At 50.2% G+C, this 15333-nt stretch overlaps 7 protein-coding genes across 7 annotated transcripts; 5 read left to right on the forward strand and 2 right to left on the reverse strand.

The window, feature by feature from the left end:
* Positions 1-1071: 1071 nt before the first annotated feature.
* N7446_007046 (chaperonin-containing T-complex subunit CCT5) lies at positions 1072-3285 on the reverse strand (the record flags this gene model as incomplete). The annotated part of the gene is made up of 10 exons (XM_058515792.1): positions 1072-1116; positions 1169-1257; positions 1314-1632; positions 1685-2333; positions 2385-2674; positions 2749-2832; positions 2885-2978; positions 3072-3120; positions 3184-3201; positions 3276-3285. The coding sequence occupies 10 exons, from the start codon at positions 3283-3285 to the stop codon at positions 1072-1074; spliced, it is 1647 nt and encodes a 548-aa protein (XP_058372970.1).
* Positions 3286-3630: 345 nt separating this feature from the next.
* N7446_007047 (chromo domain-containing protein) lies at positions 3631-4682 on the forward strand (the record flags this gene model as incomplete). Its single annotated transcript, XM_058515793.1, has 7 exons — positions 3631-3637; positions 3708-3843; positions 3896-3938; positions 3999-4078; positions 4150-4528; positions 4585-4610; positions 4664-4682. 7 exons carry the CDS (start codon positions 3631-3633, stop codon positions 4680-4682), a joined length of 690 nt encoding a protein of 229 aa, XP_058372971.1.
* A 353-nt stretch (positions 4683-5035) lies between these two features.
* N7446_007048 (putative transcription factor Rap1) lies at positions 5036-6583 on the reverse strand (the record flags this gene model as incomplete). The annotated part of the gene is made up of 4 exons (XM_058515794.1): positions 5036-5977; positions 6043-6286; positions 6340-6425; positions 6476-6583. 4 exons carry the CDS (start codon positions 6581-6583, stop codon positions 5036-5038), a joined length of 1380 nt encoding a protein of 459 aa, XP_058372972.1.
* A 336-nt stretch (positions 6584-6919) lies between these two features.
* N7446_007049 (DHHC family palmitoyltransferase) lies at positions 6920-8243 on the forward strand (the record flags this gene model as incomplete). Its single annotated transcript, XM_058515795.1, has 3 exons — positions 6920-7008; positions 7055-7208; positions 7260-8243. The coding sequence occupies 3 exons, from the start codon at positions 6920-6922 to the stop codon at positions 8241-8243; spliced, it is 1227 nt and encodes a 408-aa protein (XP_058372973.1).
* A 361-nt stretch (positions 8244-8604) lies between these two features.
* N7446_007050 (NAD(P)/FAD-dependent oxidoreductase) lies at positions 8605-9933 on the forward strand (the record flags this gene model as incomplete). The annotated part of the gene is made up of 1 exon (XM_058515796.1): positions 8605-9933. One exon carries the CDS (start codon positions 8605-8607, stop codon positions 9931-9933), a length of 1329 nt encoding a protein of 442 aa, XP_058372974.1.
* Positions 9934-10669: 736 nt separating this feature from the next.
* N7446_007051 (actin-binding ADF family protein) lies at positions 10670-11253 on the forward strand (the record flags this gene model as incomplete). Its single annotated transcript, XM_058515797.1, has 3 exons — positions 10670-10932; positions 11022-11152; positions 11228-11253. The coding sequence occupies 3 exons, from the start codon at positions 10670-10672 to the stop codon at positions 11251-11253; spliced, it is 420 nt and encodes a 139-aa protein (XP_058372975.1).
* Positions 11254-12100: 847 nt separating this feature from the next.
* On the forward strand, positions 12101-15011 carry N7446_007052 (Ataxin-10 homo-association domain-containing protein; the record flags this gene model as incomplete). The annotated part of the gene is made up of 2 exons (XM_058515798.1): positions 12101-12273; positions 12332-15011. 2 exons carry the CDS (start codon positions 12101-12103, stop codon positions 15009-15011), a joined length of 2853 nt encoding a protein of 950 aa, XP_058372976.1.
* Positions 15012-15333: the final 322 nt, after the last annotated feature.

Below are 15333 nucleotides of genomic sequence, written 5' to 3' on the forward strand. Positions count from 1 at the left end.
AAGGTCGACCCTACATGCAACGACGATCGGATCTTCTCATCTCGTATCCATGAAGAAAAGGCAGCTACCATGTGTATCCTCGCTTCAACCATCGCAGGTGTGACCATCTTTCTACCCGAAAGTGGAAGAAATAGGGAGGGAAAGGGGCTGACAGCGGACAGAGGGTATCGAACAACGCATCACTCATTTGATATACCATCATGACCAAGACTCAGACTCAGATGCACAGCTGCAGGTGGATTCAACGATCGCCAGACCCAAAGGAAAGAGCCGTATGTTCAGTTTCTCGTATCCGGGTAACATGGCAGTGTAGATCTCTCGACGGGGTCAGGTCACCAGTTAACCTCTGGTGTAGGTGGCATTCATGGGAATGGTAATAACACACCGAGGTTGAGCGGAAGTCTATCTCCGGAAGTTAGAATCGGCAGTTGATGTCGGAAACATCTGAAGAGAGGGTGTGTGTATGTGCTTTCTTTCCTTTTCTTTTTGGGGCAGTACGGTGTTGTTCCTCGGCATATCGGGTGTACCCTCGTGAGCAATGGCGAACCCTGAGGAACCCGAATGGAGGCACGGATCGCTACGAAAACTGTATATGCTTGAATGTGTCGGTATGTTGGTGTTAGTATGCTAGTTTCAGTGAGTCACTGGTGTGTATTTTGCGTTGCTTTCCTTTCTGGTCGTAGGAAGTTATATTTCGTCTTGCCCTAGGCAGGCAAGGTAAGACCGACATGACCGTGTGTTTGATATGTACGCAAGCTGTATCGATGTGTCTCGTTATACTTGCACCTGTAATCTTTTCAGACAGTTCCGATGAGGCGCCCTGAGTGGTCTGTCTTGCATTTATTTAGACCTAACTTCGTAAATGGAGAAAAAATATAGATCCAGCTGGTTGCCTGCATAGTTCACGTCTAAAGTAGAGCAGGAATATCGGCAAGATGAGAGACATTATCAATCCTTTCGCTTTCATTGCAACCGAAAGGTTCTATGTAAGGGACCATGTTTTTACATAGGCAAACCAGAATCATCAATTTTTTCTTTTACCATCGCCGATTAGTACTAGAGCCGAGTAATCTAGAACTCTGACTCGTCGTCACCGGAGATGATAACGTTGTTGATCTAATTGTAAGTCAGTATGCGACAAGACAAGAAAGGAAAAAGAAAGTCATACCTTAAGAACCATACGGCAAAGCTGGGTAGCAAGCAGAAGCTGCTGGCGCTTGCCGATCAGGGGGTCAATGGCGAAGTGTTCGCGCATATCTGAGATAGAAGTTAATGAATGCACATCAATGAACAAAAATGTTCAAATAACTTACCATTGGTACCGGTTTGCATGCAGTCAACACCGAGGCGGGTGTTCTTCTCCTTAACTTGGCGCGACTTAATGGAAGCAAGGGTCTCAATGGGGCTGAGACCAGAGTTCTCGGAAAGGGCAAGAGGGACGGCATCAAGCGCATCAGCGAAAGCGCGCATGGCATATTGCTCAATGCCAGGGCTCTTGACAGCAGCATCCTCAACAGCGAGAGAGCAAGCAATCTCAGCAGCACCGCCACCGTAGACAACACGGTTGTCACGGACCAGGTTGCGGACGACACACAGAGCATCGTGTAGTGACCGCTTGGCCTCATCAATGATCTAGTTGAGGTTAGCAACTGATACACTCTTGCCTTCTCGCGGGTCTACCTACCATCTTGTTACTTCCACGAATGAAAACGGTCACAGCACGGCTGTTGGCGCACTCCTCGATAACCAGCATCTTCTCTCTTGTGGTACCGAAGCTCATCTCACGGACCTTACCAGCTGTGCCGAGCTTGTCAGAGGTCAGATCCTCGAAGCGGGGCACAATGCGGCCGTTTGTGGCAATGGCAATCAGCTCAATCTCAGGTCCACCGACCCAGCGGACAGCAGGGAGCTCGTTCTGGAGCAGGAGGTGGTTGGCCTCGTCGTCGAAACCCCACTGACAGATAACAAGGTTGGCACCAGAGTCCTTCAGCTTCTGAATCATCTCTGTGAACTTCTCCTTCTCGTAATCCTGCAACTTCTTGAACTCTTCGACGGATGTGATGTCAAGTTTGTGCTTAGTCTTGGGCTTAGGGGGCTCGAAGGGACAGGTAAGGATAGCCAGCTTGGCATCCCGAACCTCATCGGGCATCTGGGGGTGAGAGAAGTCCTTGTCCACAATAACACCTTGGACAAGCAAAGAGTCCTCTAGGGATCCACCGACCTTGCCGTCCACCTTGATTAGTTCGAAATCGACATCCTTGCGCTCAAGGTCGGCAACCGAGAGCACAGCATCAACGGCGATCTTGGCGAATTGGTCGTGAGACTTGGAGACACTGCGAAGTTGTCAGCATCAAACGATTGTTTGCACATCCACGGATCCATACATCTTGCTGCCGAGACTGGTCTTGGCCACCTGGAGGAGGTTGGAGGTATCATCTTTGCTGAAAGGAATTTCGTCACTGATTCTGTCGAGTTCGGCGACGGCGATCTCGCAAGCCTGGTCGTATCCATCGGCAATACGGATGGGATGGATGCCCTTGTCAATGAGGTCCGAGGCTTGCTCCAGCATGGCAGCTGCGAGCACCACCACACCGGTTGTACCATCACCAATCTCCTCATCCTGAGACTTCGAGAGCTCGACTAGGAGCTTCGCCACGTTGTTCGTGATCTCCATCTATTGATATCCCACGTATTAGCTTCCCGGATTGAAATTGAACCTCGCGGAAGAAAAGGAGTTCGTAGTCGCACCTGGCCGAGAATGGTTGCGCCATCGTTGGTGACGGTGATGTCGCCGTCCGCGGAGATCAGAATCTTGTCGAGACCACGGGGACCCTATGAATAAGAGTTAGATGCCGATCCGCCCCTCGGTTGTCGAGTGCCATACCAGAGAAGTCTTAACAATGCTGGCCACTGTCTTAGCGGCAACAATGTGTGACTTGACAGCCTCGGTGCCGTGCTGTCTCTTCTTCTTTCCCTGACTGTTTTATCACATCTCCGTCAGCACTGAATATCAACCATTTGACCCTCAATGGTATATGAAAGCGGAAAGGTCGGCGTAGCGGTGAACGTACTCCCGAACAACGATGAATGGCCGTCCCTGCTCGTCCTTCAAGACTTGGGCTACCCTTGAGTGTCAGCTCCCGGATTCGAGTTGTATTAGGCTGGAATTTGGTAGATAGTCACCTTGAGACATATCAAGCTCTGTTCAAGATCAAAATGGAGATAGTTAGCCATAGCACATTTCAAGAATGAGGGGTATGGGGGGTGTTCCTTACGCATTGCCATATTGACGGTGGGCTGCCACCTGGCAGGGTATAATGATTAAAAAGAGAGAGAGAGAGAGAGCTCGGAAGAGAAAAAGGAATCAAGAGTGAGCAAGACAGCAAAACACAGCTTGAATGAAATCCGAGGGGTTGAAGCTTCCCGAAATGCACTTTCGACAAATGAAATTCTAACTACCCAAAACAGACTAGCGTCTCTTGTCCGCCTTCACGCGTACTGAACTCCATGCTCTTGCTTGGTATGCGACTATCTTTATCTTGACTTTTACAGCTACAATTGAGGTGCTGACCTCGCATCGCCAATCTGTTCTCACGACTCTCAAACCTCATATCTCCATTCAGACCAACCATGCCTCGTAAGTGAGTCCATTGTTGATCTGTCGCAATCACGCGCGCTTGGGCATCTTTGACTTTTGGATTCTCTAGCCCCCGTGGAGGATATATCGGACGAAGAATCTGGCGACATACCTTTTAGGGATGCGCCTGAAGACCAGGCCGAAGACAAGGCCGCCGATGACCAGGCCGAAGAGGACGAAGATGACGACGAAGAGGAGGAGGGAGTGTTAGTCGCGCATTCCTGCTCAATGGTGAAGACTATTGCTGACAAGGAACAGGTACATCGTCGAGGAGATTGTTCAGCATGACTGGCTGGACGATGTATGTCGACAACAACACAGCCTTCATTTCGCGTCCGGCAAGCTGACCCGCGATCCTTAGGGCACCCTCAAGCTTTTAGTCAAGTGGAAAGGCTACGAAGACCCGACAGACCGCACATGGGAAGAAGAGGAAGGTCTTAAGTACGTATATGGACGCATTGGGCCTCGACGCCTGAGACTACCTCGCGCGCATTTACTGACAAACAATATAGGGAAGGAGCCGGTGACATTCTCGCGGCTTACTATAAGAAGGTGGGCGGGAGGCCCGAATTACCGCCGCCGAAGGCCAAGCCAGGCCGCAAGCGCAAGTCCATGGCAGATTCCAAGAGCGCCACACCCACCGCAAGCTCCTCCGCAGCTGAGCCCAAGCGTCGCAAGTCACATAAGGAAACCAAGAAAGTGGAGTCCGACGCAGACGAGAACATTACCGACTGGGTGCCCAAGGGCAAGAGCTGGGACAAGGAGGTCCAGGAAGTTGACACAATTGTCCGCGACCCCGAGAACAATGGCCTATACGCTTGGCTCGTCTTCAACAATGGAAGAAAGTCGAGGGTGACCATTGAGGCTTGCTATGAAAAGTGCCCAATGAAGGTATGCTAGCACCAATTGCAAGCCACAGGGAATTGATGATGCTAATTGTCAATTAGATGCTCAAATTTTATGAATCACATCTGTGAGTCCAGCCACTCCCACGAAATTCTTGACGTATACTAACATTCCTTGCAGTGTTTTCAAGGACGGTTAAGCGCGTCATGCATCTGGTCATGTCAGAGGCACATGATTGGGACGGTTACTCGCCTGAGGATCTACTTTATATGATACCTAGGTGAAAAGGTGAATTATCCGTGATCAATGCTCTCTACGGAATTTTTCAAAGTACTCTTGGATGCGGCACAGTACCCTCTTGACATTCGTCCTCTGTTCTTACTTCAAGGCTTTTCTTTTCTCAGCGTTCCTGGGCTCTTCATAACCGGTGTAATTTGGTCCTTTCGTCTGCTAACAGCCGGCTTATCTCATGTGCATTAAACCGCAATTCCTTCCTTTCCCTGTAACTTCCATCCGTGCGCCTGATAAAAAGAAAACCTCCCATGGATATCACTAAATGAGGCCCGCCTCCCGTGCCATTCTGTAGTACTCCCATCGCTCCTTCACGAACTCAGCACCATGCTTCGTCAACGCTCGTTCCACGTTTGCACGTTCTTCTGCCTGTAGACATCGATCATCATCTGCCGTCCACACCCCAGGTATGCCCTCGGGGATCCCATTTCCAGCAGCGAGGTGTTTCAGGACTTTATCAGCCATATCCGGAACCATACTCGTGCAGCGCAATGCGTCAAAAACGTGATTCTCATCAATGCCCCAACTTAGCCGTTCATCGATCCAGGTGTCTACGTCTGGTCCGTCGCTAGTGTCATCGTCCATCACATCTGGTGTTGGACTTGACGGAAAGAACGGTAGCTCTAAGAAAACGGCGTCCACTGGGTCTTTGAAGGGATCGTCGACTTGGGGTCTGTCCTTGTTTGGCTGTTTCTTGAACCGACCCGACTGTGCAAAGGCGTTGTCTCCTCTTGGCCGTGAAACGGGAATTGGTTGTTGTGTCGTATTGAAAGGTGGTGGCGGGAATGCAAGGTTTCCACGACGAGTGTTTGCGAAAGGACTTGGGACCTGGAAGGGGGTGGGGTCTCCACGGATACCATGTGCCCTTGCCGTTGGAGACGGGGAGACAGCGTCTCTGGATTGAGGCCCAGCCGCCGATTTTGCTGCCATATTTGATGGGGTTGACCCACCAGGGGACGGCACACGAGGTCTGGGCTGAGCAAAGCTAGAAGCAGTATCAACTGCTCTCCTTTTTGAGGAGGAATCAGCTGCCTGAGCTTTGTCGACTGGTTTGGGGCCTGAATCTCGCTTTCGTTTTGAACTGGATGGGGCAGCTTGCATAAACTCAGGGTGGGATTGGGGAACTCCACCACCAGGCCGAGGCTTGCCACGCAGCTGCCTCACATATCGAGTACGCCACGATTGCCATGAATGACGAGGGCACTGAGTTTCGAATGTTAGCGTCTTTGTCGTACTTTCTCCAAAGGAAAGGATAGGTTCCACCATACAAGTTGTTCTAGTTCTATGTATACTTTGTTACCGCTGAGAGGCGCTCCAGGCTCTTTTTTCTCAATATGCGCAATCCAGTCAAACAGGATCTGGTCATCTTTCAAGGTGAAGGGTTGTCTGGTGCCTTTGGTAGCAATGTGAGTTGCCCCAGTCGGACGAGGTCTGGATGTCCCAGCTCGGTGTGCTTCAAGGTCTTCAAGCCGGCCATTTAGAATGGACCGTTCAACATATCGATAGGAATATCTATCATCGCATTAGCATGAGTTCACAGTTGAGTCGGGACAGAAAGGACTCACGTATCAGGAGGAATGCCTTTCTTTGCGTGATCTACCAGCTTCACGTCGGCATCTTTCTCCATAAGCACCACCGTGCCACCATGTTTCTACCTCAGTCAACTTCCCGAATTATCGAATAGGTGGAGTGGCAACAAACCGCTATCATTTCTTTAAACCTGAGCCTTTGCGGAACAGTCTGGGACAGCCAAAACTTTGCGCCTTTGAACAGGCTATCTCCTGTCCCGCCATTACCAGAAGACGCCATTTCTAGTGATCCTCTCCCTGGAGGGGATGCTGTCGGCGTCCTTGACCTCTGGACGCGATATCACCTGTCAATGTGTCACAAATATCATAATCCACGGGCGAAAGGACTGCATATGACATGAGCCTTTGATAGAACCTGGAGAGAAGCCCAGGATGGCATGGTAAATTCCCTTAGACGGTCGCGCGTTGAAAGTTGGTCTTAAGATGGAATCGGCGGTCACGTGGTGTACACAAAACTGACTCGGCGCTGACGAACCACGCATCAAGGGCATCACAAAGGAAACTTGGAGAAGTTGCGAGAGAATGCACGAGTGACTTGAAACTAAGAACAATAACAATGGGTGCTCTCAGAACGGTTGGTCTGGTGATTCTGGGAATCTCAGCGTTCACTTTTATCGCTCTGTTTGGCAGGCTACCGGCCTTCAGGTAAAGAATGCGCCTAAGAGTTCCCAACACGCGCTAATTAATTCAGAAAAACACCAGTCGCTTTTTTACATCTGCTTCTGTGGGTGTATCTACCCAATGGAATTGCTGTTGTCGACAATCGCTTGTTCGGCGGACGAGTAGTGCGGTGCTGGACTCGATCCGGCAGCTATGTATTGAAGGAGAATCATCCTTTGGTTCTGGTATGTCTTCAGATTGTATAGATCGACCAGTATGCTAATATTTTACACTAGATATTCTTTATATCACTACTCGTGATTGGCGAAGGGGTATTTGTCCCAGCTGCATGGCCTCGGCTGTCGAGCTCCCATAAACTTTGGGTCCCCGGTGCTGTTGTATTACCATATGTTCTGCTCTACAAGTGTGTAATGACAAAGTCATTTATCACACCTGAAAACCACGAAGAAGAAATGAAACGATACCCATACGACCGAGTCCTCTTCCACCCAGGACATCGCTGTACCACCTGTGACTTCCTCAAGCCAGCGCGTAGCAAGCATTGCAGTTTCTGCCAGGCTTGCGTGTCACGACACGATCACCATTGTGTCTGGCTGATGAACTGCGTCGGAGCCAACAACTGCGTTTACTTCATCTCGCTGCTGCTCTCACTTTCCGCCATGCTGGTCTACGGATCTTATCTTGGCTATTCCTTGCTTTCCGGGACCCTCGAAGAGCTAGTCCCGCCAGATATGAAGGCTGCCATGCAAGGATGGACGATGTACTTCAACATCTGGGGTATTGTGATTGCTGCCGATCCCCGTATAGGGACTGTCTTCCTCTTGATGCTCATGACTGCCCCGCTGGCGGGTGCTTTCCTAGCTTACCATGTCTACCTGATCTGGGCTGGCACAACTACCAACGAGACATCCAAGTGGTCGTACTTGAAGGATGATGTTGAGGATGGCTTTGTCTTCAAGACAAAGCGAAGTTTGATATTTGAAAACCCACTGCCAATGACTCCCCATGATCAAGCGTGGCCGGTCCACACTGATCAGATTCTTATCATCGACGATGATCCTCCGACGGAAGGATGCTTGCTGGCATCTGACTCCAATCGTATCGTTCGTCGTCCTGGCCGCGAAGTACCACCCGATCCGCGATGGAAGCGACTTGACAGTATGAGGGATGTTGACAACATCTATGACCTGGGCTTCTGGGACAATCTCCGAGATGTGATGGGACTGTCTGTCCGACGAACAAAGAATATACATAGATAGATGGTCACTGGATGGCCTAGGTAGATGTGAATTGAAACTTGCTTGGCTTATTTGACTGCAGTCCGGCCATGTATCCACACTCGCAAATTGTTTCCCAAACTGTATCCTACGCCGAGTCTATATTTAGCCCATCAACCAAGTTGGCATCGAACGATGTCGTAAGATGAGTCATTTGAGAGAAAAGTAATCCCGCGCTATTCATTGCGCACACAACCGGCTCAGAATGGATACGAGGTAATACGAGCTTGCCGATATCGGGCCCAACTATCGACCTTTATAGTCTTGATAGAGATTCACGGCAATGGGTTTTATGAGGTCACTTTTTTAGGTTGTCAGTTTACAAAACGTAACTACGCACAGCATGCTCCCGACGCTCAAGATCGCTGATTTGAACGACGTCCCCTCTTCCCAGCGAATCTTCATCGTCGGAGGAGGTATCGTAGGCGCAGCACTTGCATTCCATCTCTCCCAAGAGAAAAAGGGATGCCAGATTGTCCTCATTGACAGATGCTTACAGAAGCCTCTGGGGTCTACAGGCCATGCCCCAGGCTTCGTTGGCCAACTCAACGAGTCACCTATACTGACTCGACTCGCTAAAGATACTGTTTCAGAGTACATCACCATTCCCGGTGGCTTCAACACCGTCGGTGGCTTGGAACTTTCATCAACACCATCAGGCGTGGAAACATTATATCGCCGACGGGAGCTAGCACAGACTGCTGGCCTGCCCGCTGAGATCATCACCCCAGAGGCAGCGGCATATCTTGTTCCGGACTTCATTGACGCCGAGACAGTGAAGCTTGGTTTGCATTTCGCATCGGATGGGACAGCAAATGCGCAAGTCATCACCTCTTACTACTTTGATCAAGCTCGAAGCCGAGGTGTAGACTTTGTTGAGGCTTCTGTCACTGGCTTCTCAACGACAGATCGCAATAATGGACAGGTTGCGCAGATAGCAGCTATTCAGACCACAGAAGAGGACATCTACTTGCAAGGCAGTACTGTCATTCTCGCAACTGGTATTTGGACTTCGTCATTGACAGGCACTGCTGCCGTCGGTGATAAAGGTTCAATCACAGACCTTCCGATTCCTATTGTTCCAGTTGCGCACCCTTACACCTTCACTTCACCTCGACCTCTCCGCACTGGATCTCCATACCCATTCGTTCGCTGGCTCGATTATCATGTCTACGCCAGAGACCATGGAGATCGCGACGGGTTGGGGAGTTACGACCACGCTCCACTGCAGCTGGACCCGGTTGATACGGCCATCGGAGCATGGCCCTCGAGCTTCGACCAAGTTCTATCCAAAGCGACCTCTCTTTTGAAGAACGGTGATCAATTCCAAGTCCATGGAAATGACACCGACTCGGATCCCTGGGCCGTGAAACGACCATTCAATGGCATCTTCTCGGTGACGCCCGACAACCTCCCACTTGCAGGAAAGGTGCCGGATATTGCCAATTTGTGGATGTGCGCTGCAATTTGGGTTACTACTGCTGCTGGTACGGCGAAACTGGTGTCACGGAAGATTCTTGGGAAGGCTGAGAATACTTCCACTTCTGAAGATGAGGGGCTCCTGGAAGCTTTGAGTCCTGCACGTTTCCAAGGAGTTGGAGCAGAGACTCTTGCCAATCAGGCTTTGGGAAAATATAACGATATCTACAATAGAGACACTCAGGGTCATTGAATTGGGCTATTTAAAGCCTGGCGTAGGGGGTTGCTTCGGAGACAAATGTGTTGAGAATGAATTGGAAACTTTCGATCACCGCCTCCAAACCGGAGACCATTGCTACCTTACCTGAAGAGTGCATTTGTATCCAGAGAACAATTACTACGTTTTTGAAATTTTGACTCAGCAAGTGGTCTTCCAAGGGTTGTTTAGCCACCCAATATGCTTGCCGGGAACTTTGCTGAGGAATCAAGCTTATAGTACCTTCGATATTAGCCAGATGTGCCTCAATTTCGACAGATATTTGCAACTAGGTATATTCTTTATGTGGAATTCGAGACAAGAATGTAGCTGAGCATCAGGTGATCCGGCTATAATAACTTAGCTCCTTGTGTCATTCCTCAGCTCCACCCAAAATGTAGTCTCCAGCTCCACTTTGCCAATGTCATTATTCTAAGCATTTCAAAAACTTTGTCGACAAGTCTTATAATTTTGCAATCTGACCTGCATATACAAAGCGGCTAATGTTGATAATGCGGGGAGACCTACGTCATGACTATGTCCCCTGTAAACAGCGAAGTGGAGACCTAACTACAGTCATGATTGCATGTTTAGATGTAACACGGAATGAATGGACCAACCCTAACCGTGTAGATCAGGCCATCCCCGCGCAGAATGCTGGGGTAATCTCCACTATAAATAACGACGGTCTTCCTCCTTCCCCTCTTTCCTTCTCCATATCACCATTCCAACCATGACACGGGGATTCGCAACCATCACGCCTCAGTGCGAGGAGGCCTTTGACCAGGTAAAAGAGACCGACACTTTTGACTACGTTATCTACGAAGCTTCTTCCCACGACAAGAAGATATCCGTAGCCGAGTCCGGCAAATACAAGGACTACGCCGAATTCCTCACTCACTTCAAGGAGGACACTCCTCGATACGCTGTCGTTGATTTCAAGTACGACTCTCCAAGCGGCGGAGAACAGCGACACAAGCTTGTTTTTATTACATGGTATGCTAATGTTGCCTCGTATGACCCCCGCCTGTGGGTGGTCGCGTGATGTCTGTGCAGCTTGCTAATTGCTCAACCTCTCACTCCAGGGTTCCCGAGAAAGCTAGCATCCATGATCGAACCTACTACACAACAAACAAGGATCACCTTTACCGCGCGTTTGAGGATATCAGTCTCCATGTGCAGGCACACACCCAGGCTGAACTAGCACACGCTACCAGTATGTACCCGCAAAGGACCGATGGTTTGTTCTAGTACTCAAAGCTGACGGTGTTTTTCTTTTTCTTTTTTCTAGTCATGAACCAATTCAAGGTTCTCTGAAGAGCCTTTCAGCCGTGATCATGAAAAGAGCGAACGACCTGGTTCGCAATGAGGGTAATTAGGTAGCATTACTCCAGAATCAAATGTCCCGTCTATCGGCCTTACACAAACCCCATTTCCCATGGCCATTCTTCAAATAACCCTGGTGTTCCTTTCTACTTTCTACTAGAACATTGATGCATCCTGTCCAGTGGGTTTGTATAGAAGCAGACACTAACCCAAAGTAGCTTAATGCGTCTCGTGGGCCTTGCAGTGCTGATCTCGTCTGACCAGGGCGACAAGGTGGTACTTCAGCAAAGTATTTAGTTGAAACGAAATAGACAGCTAAATATCACCGCCATTTTCGTGCTTTGAACTCTACAACCAAACAGTGCTGTTACGAGTCTACAGCATTCACCGCTTTTGGTTCTGCTGGAGCGGTGAGAGGATAAATTATTCTGCCCTATATCTCCGCTGGCGTCGTTGGCCAAACATCTAGACTGGATGGCAGGCTAATTATTTAGAGATTTGCGATCTTCAATGGAGATGAAAATAAATGAAGAGGGAAACTCATTTTTGTCATGATATTATCATACCGTCTTTGTCTCCGATAGTACTAGAGACAATCAATACCATAGAGAGCATACACTATTCACCTAGTTGATGAGTCGTATATATATATTTTTTTTTAAATGTCTTCTCTCTCATTCCCAGTACTCCAACTCGACTTGCTACGTTGTTAGCATTCGGAGGCTCTAGCAGGCGCGTTCGTGCGGGCGGAAAATTTGTCTCCCCACACCTCCAAATCTTTGACCTCTCATCCCACATCACCCCGCTTGTTCTTCTGGCTACGCTTTGATCTTTCATCATGGCGGACCCGAAGCCATTGTGTACACCTGCTGAGCTGATGCTCAAGGTGATTCTCGCGGGGACCCTGAGCCACTATGAGACCAAGGGCATGATCGATGACAAACGCCTCGAGCACATGCTAGCTGCTGGAAAGCAGATCCTTTACAAGACACACCAAGAGAGTGATGTTCGGTAAGTCAACTTTGCGCCCGGCCTGGTTGCTCTGGATACTAATGTTGCGCGATCATAGTCACAATCTCGGCATGTCGCCAGACATCTGGCAAGGCCTCACGAACGTTCTCACGAAAGCTATCCCAGTCCTCGAATCCCAGTCTTTCGCATGGAAGAGCCCGGCAGCGAGCTACGAACATTCATCCTCCAACCTCATCGCATACAACTACCTCTCCCTAGTCAAGGACATCGAGCGCCTCAATGATCTCTGCACGATTGCTCGCAACCTTCTCGCCACAACAAAGAAAGCGCAGAATCTTGCCGCGGAAACGGGCTTCGACCAGCGAATCCTAGCGCTCATTGACACCTGCGTGCGGGTAACTGCCAGAGGCTTTGACGGCGAGACAAATGCGCGGAATGAGGAGCGATGGCAGAAAGTGGTCAACCTCTACAAGCGTTTATTGATTACATGCCTCCAGTACCTCCACAACTTCATCATGCACAATGAGCATCGCAAGATGGTTCTTTGGTTGGATCTCTTCGGATACCATTCGACTGCCGATACGAACATCATCAAGCCCAAGGAGCCATTGGACGATGCCAGCCCCCGGGAAGGAGTGGCGCCCATTGTGCAGGTTGGAGAGCGCGTTATCAACCCTCCAATTCGTGCGCTTTATGACCAGACCGCAGAAGACTTGCTGTTGGAGACCATTGCCAAGTTCCCCCGGGAGCCTGCTACCATCAAAGAAGAGGCCGCTATGCTGCTTCTTGCCAACATCAAAGATCACATGGAGAGAATCCTCGGACGGGATTTGAGCGCCATCCAAGAGATGGGCCGGGACCCAGATCAGGTCAAGGATATCCGCGCTGCTCTGACCGCGATACTCGGAGCGAAGGTGGATGGCTGGTCAGATCTTCAAGAGCGAGCTCGTGAGATCCCACCTGCGCTTCCCGAGAATGAGCATGAGGAACATGAGGAAGAGATAGAGGAGGAACATGAAGAGCACGAGGAGGAAGGAGAACACGAAGAGGAGGAAGACCACGAGGTCACTAAGAAGAAGACCATCTTGACCATTGATCGCAGTCTTACGGCCGGTTTCCCTCGTCTTTGCTGGGCAGATCTCCCTGAAATCAACGATTTTGGCGCAGTGGATGCACCAGTGACGGACGATGACACTAGCATGCCCCGGTCAGCTCAGTCTGCTGCCGAGACCCTTCAAGAGGCCAAAGACGAGCTCATGGCTCGTCTACAGGAGCCATCACATATCGACGGCGACGAAGAGCACGACTATGAACATGGTGATGCACACACAGTCGGCGATGACGACTCGCGCAGCCTGGAGGCTATGGCCGATGGAAGCGTCGATGGCGACGAGGGAGATGACGTGGATGACGATGGCGCAGATGGAGATGGGGACGACGAAGACGATGAGGATGATGAATACCGTGGTCGCCCTGGTGATCAACAACGTGGTCTTCTGACAGACATCCCTCTTGTCCTCGGACCTGCCGAGATCGAAGCCTTACCTATGATCGTCCAGGCTGGCATTGTGGACAGCTTTGGACTCAAGGGTGGTGAACGCAATGGATCTAGAAACATGCAAGCTCTGAGATGCCACATTTTGCTCACCCAAGAGACGGGACGCAACCTACTCCGGGAACTTCTTATCTTCATCGCCGCTTGGGATCTTCCGGATGACGAGCTCTACTTTAAAATGATGGTCCAGATCATGGAGGCTGTGCTCAAGAATGGCCTCATGTCCCACGCTTACTCCGACTTTGGTCAGCCTAAGGATATCATCTCTCCAGCACAAGCTGTGGTGATCAAGATTCTCACCCACATCTTCCGCGCGAAGTACTCTCCTGCTTCGGTGACAGGATCAGCCCAACCCAACATTCCCCGCAACCCGGCTTCACTCAACCGAGTTGATATTCTTACTGTCCGATACATATTTACCATCTTCCGTGGCAACATCATCCCCGAAACCTGCGCTCTGATCTACCTGCAAGGACAGATCCGTGCCGAGCGTGCTCTGCCAGAGGACTTCCCGCTCAATTTGTGGGACATGGAACGGGTGTACGAAGGTGTCTACCAGTTCTTGGAATTCTTCGCTGTCCTGACGGAGAACAACGACTGGAAGAACCTGCTGGTCAAATGGGAGATCGTCTACGACCTGGTGACCCTTATCAAAGAGCTGGAAGCCAGCATCCCCAAGGGCCAGCTTAGCCAGCTGTCCTTTGGTTCCGTCCCCCCACCCCCTCCACCCCGCAACGATCCCGCAAGCGATGTCCTGCCAGCCCCTGTCGCCGTCGAGCGTCCTTACGACCCGAGCGATCCAGATCCCATTGACAACGGCGGTGGCAGCGTAGACTCCCGTCCTGAGTCTCCACCCATCACCGAAGACCCCTCCGAATTCGAGTGGCGCAATCTTAAAAAGCTGGTGGTCCTGGTTCTTTCATCCCTTGTGTGGAAGTGTCCCGAAGTACAAGAACAGATCCGTCGCTACGGCGGTGTCGAAGCGATTCTTTGCTGCACTGCCTTCGACGCTCACAATCCGTACATCAAGGAACATGCCGTGATGTGCCTCAAGTTCTTGCTCGAGGGCAACCGTGAAAATCAGCGTCTTGTTGAGGAACTCGAAGCTCGTGAGGTCGTTAAGGATGACGGTGGTGTGCTTGAAAGGAGTGGATATGAGGCTATGATTAACCAGGCGGGCAAGTTGGCTATTCGTCAGAAAGATCGTGTCACGGAAGTCTGATGATTGTACGTAGAGGAGGCAGCTTCCCAGATTACCTAGGTAGCTTTACTAAATGAATACATGAAATTATTAGCCTTTTCAATCATAAAGCTTATCTACATGTCGTTTCTCATCATCTTTAGATGGACATGTCCAGCCACCCTGCCTAGTGGATCTCCTGTTTCTGCAGGCACCATCTTCTACATAGGCTAAGCTGCCGAAGCATCTTCAAAGCAAGCCTCCACATATCGGCTATAGTACTCCATCTATTGGGGACTGTCCTCTGGGAAATCTCCTCTGACTGTACCCTCGAATGAAGACATTGTTTCTCTTAAACGATATA

This window comes from Penicillium canescens, assembly GCF_028828765.1.
Source record: "Penicillium canescens strain IBT 15451 chromosome Unknown utg000004l_segment0_segment0, whole genome shotgun sequence".
NCBI classification, from domain to species: Eukaryota; Fungi; Ascomycota; class Eurotiomycetes; order Eurotiales; family Aspergillaceae; genus Penicillium; species Penicillium canescens.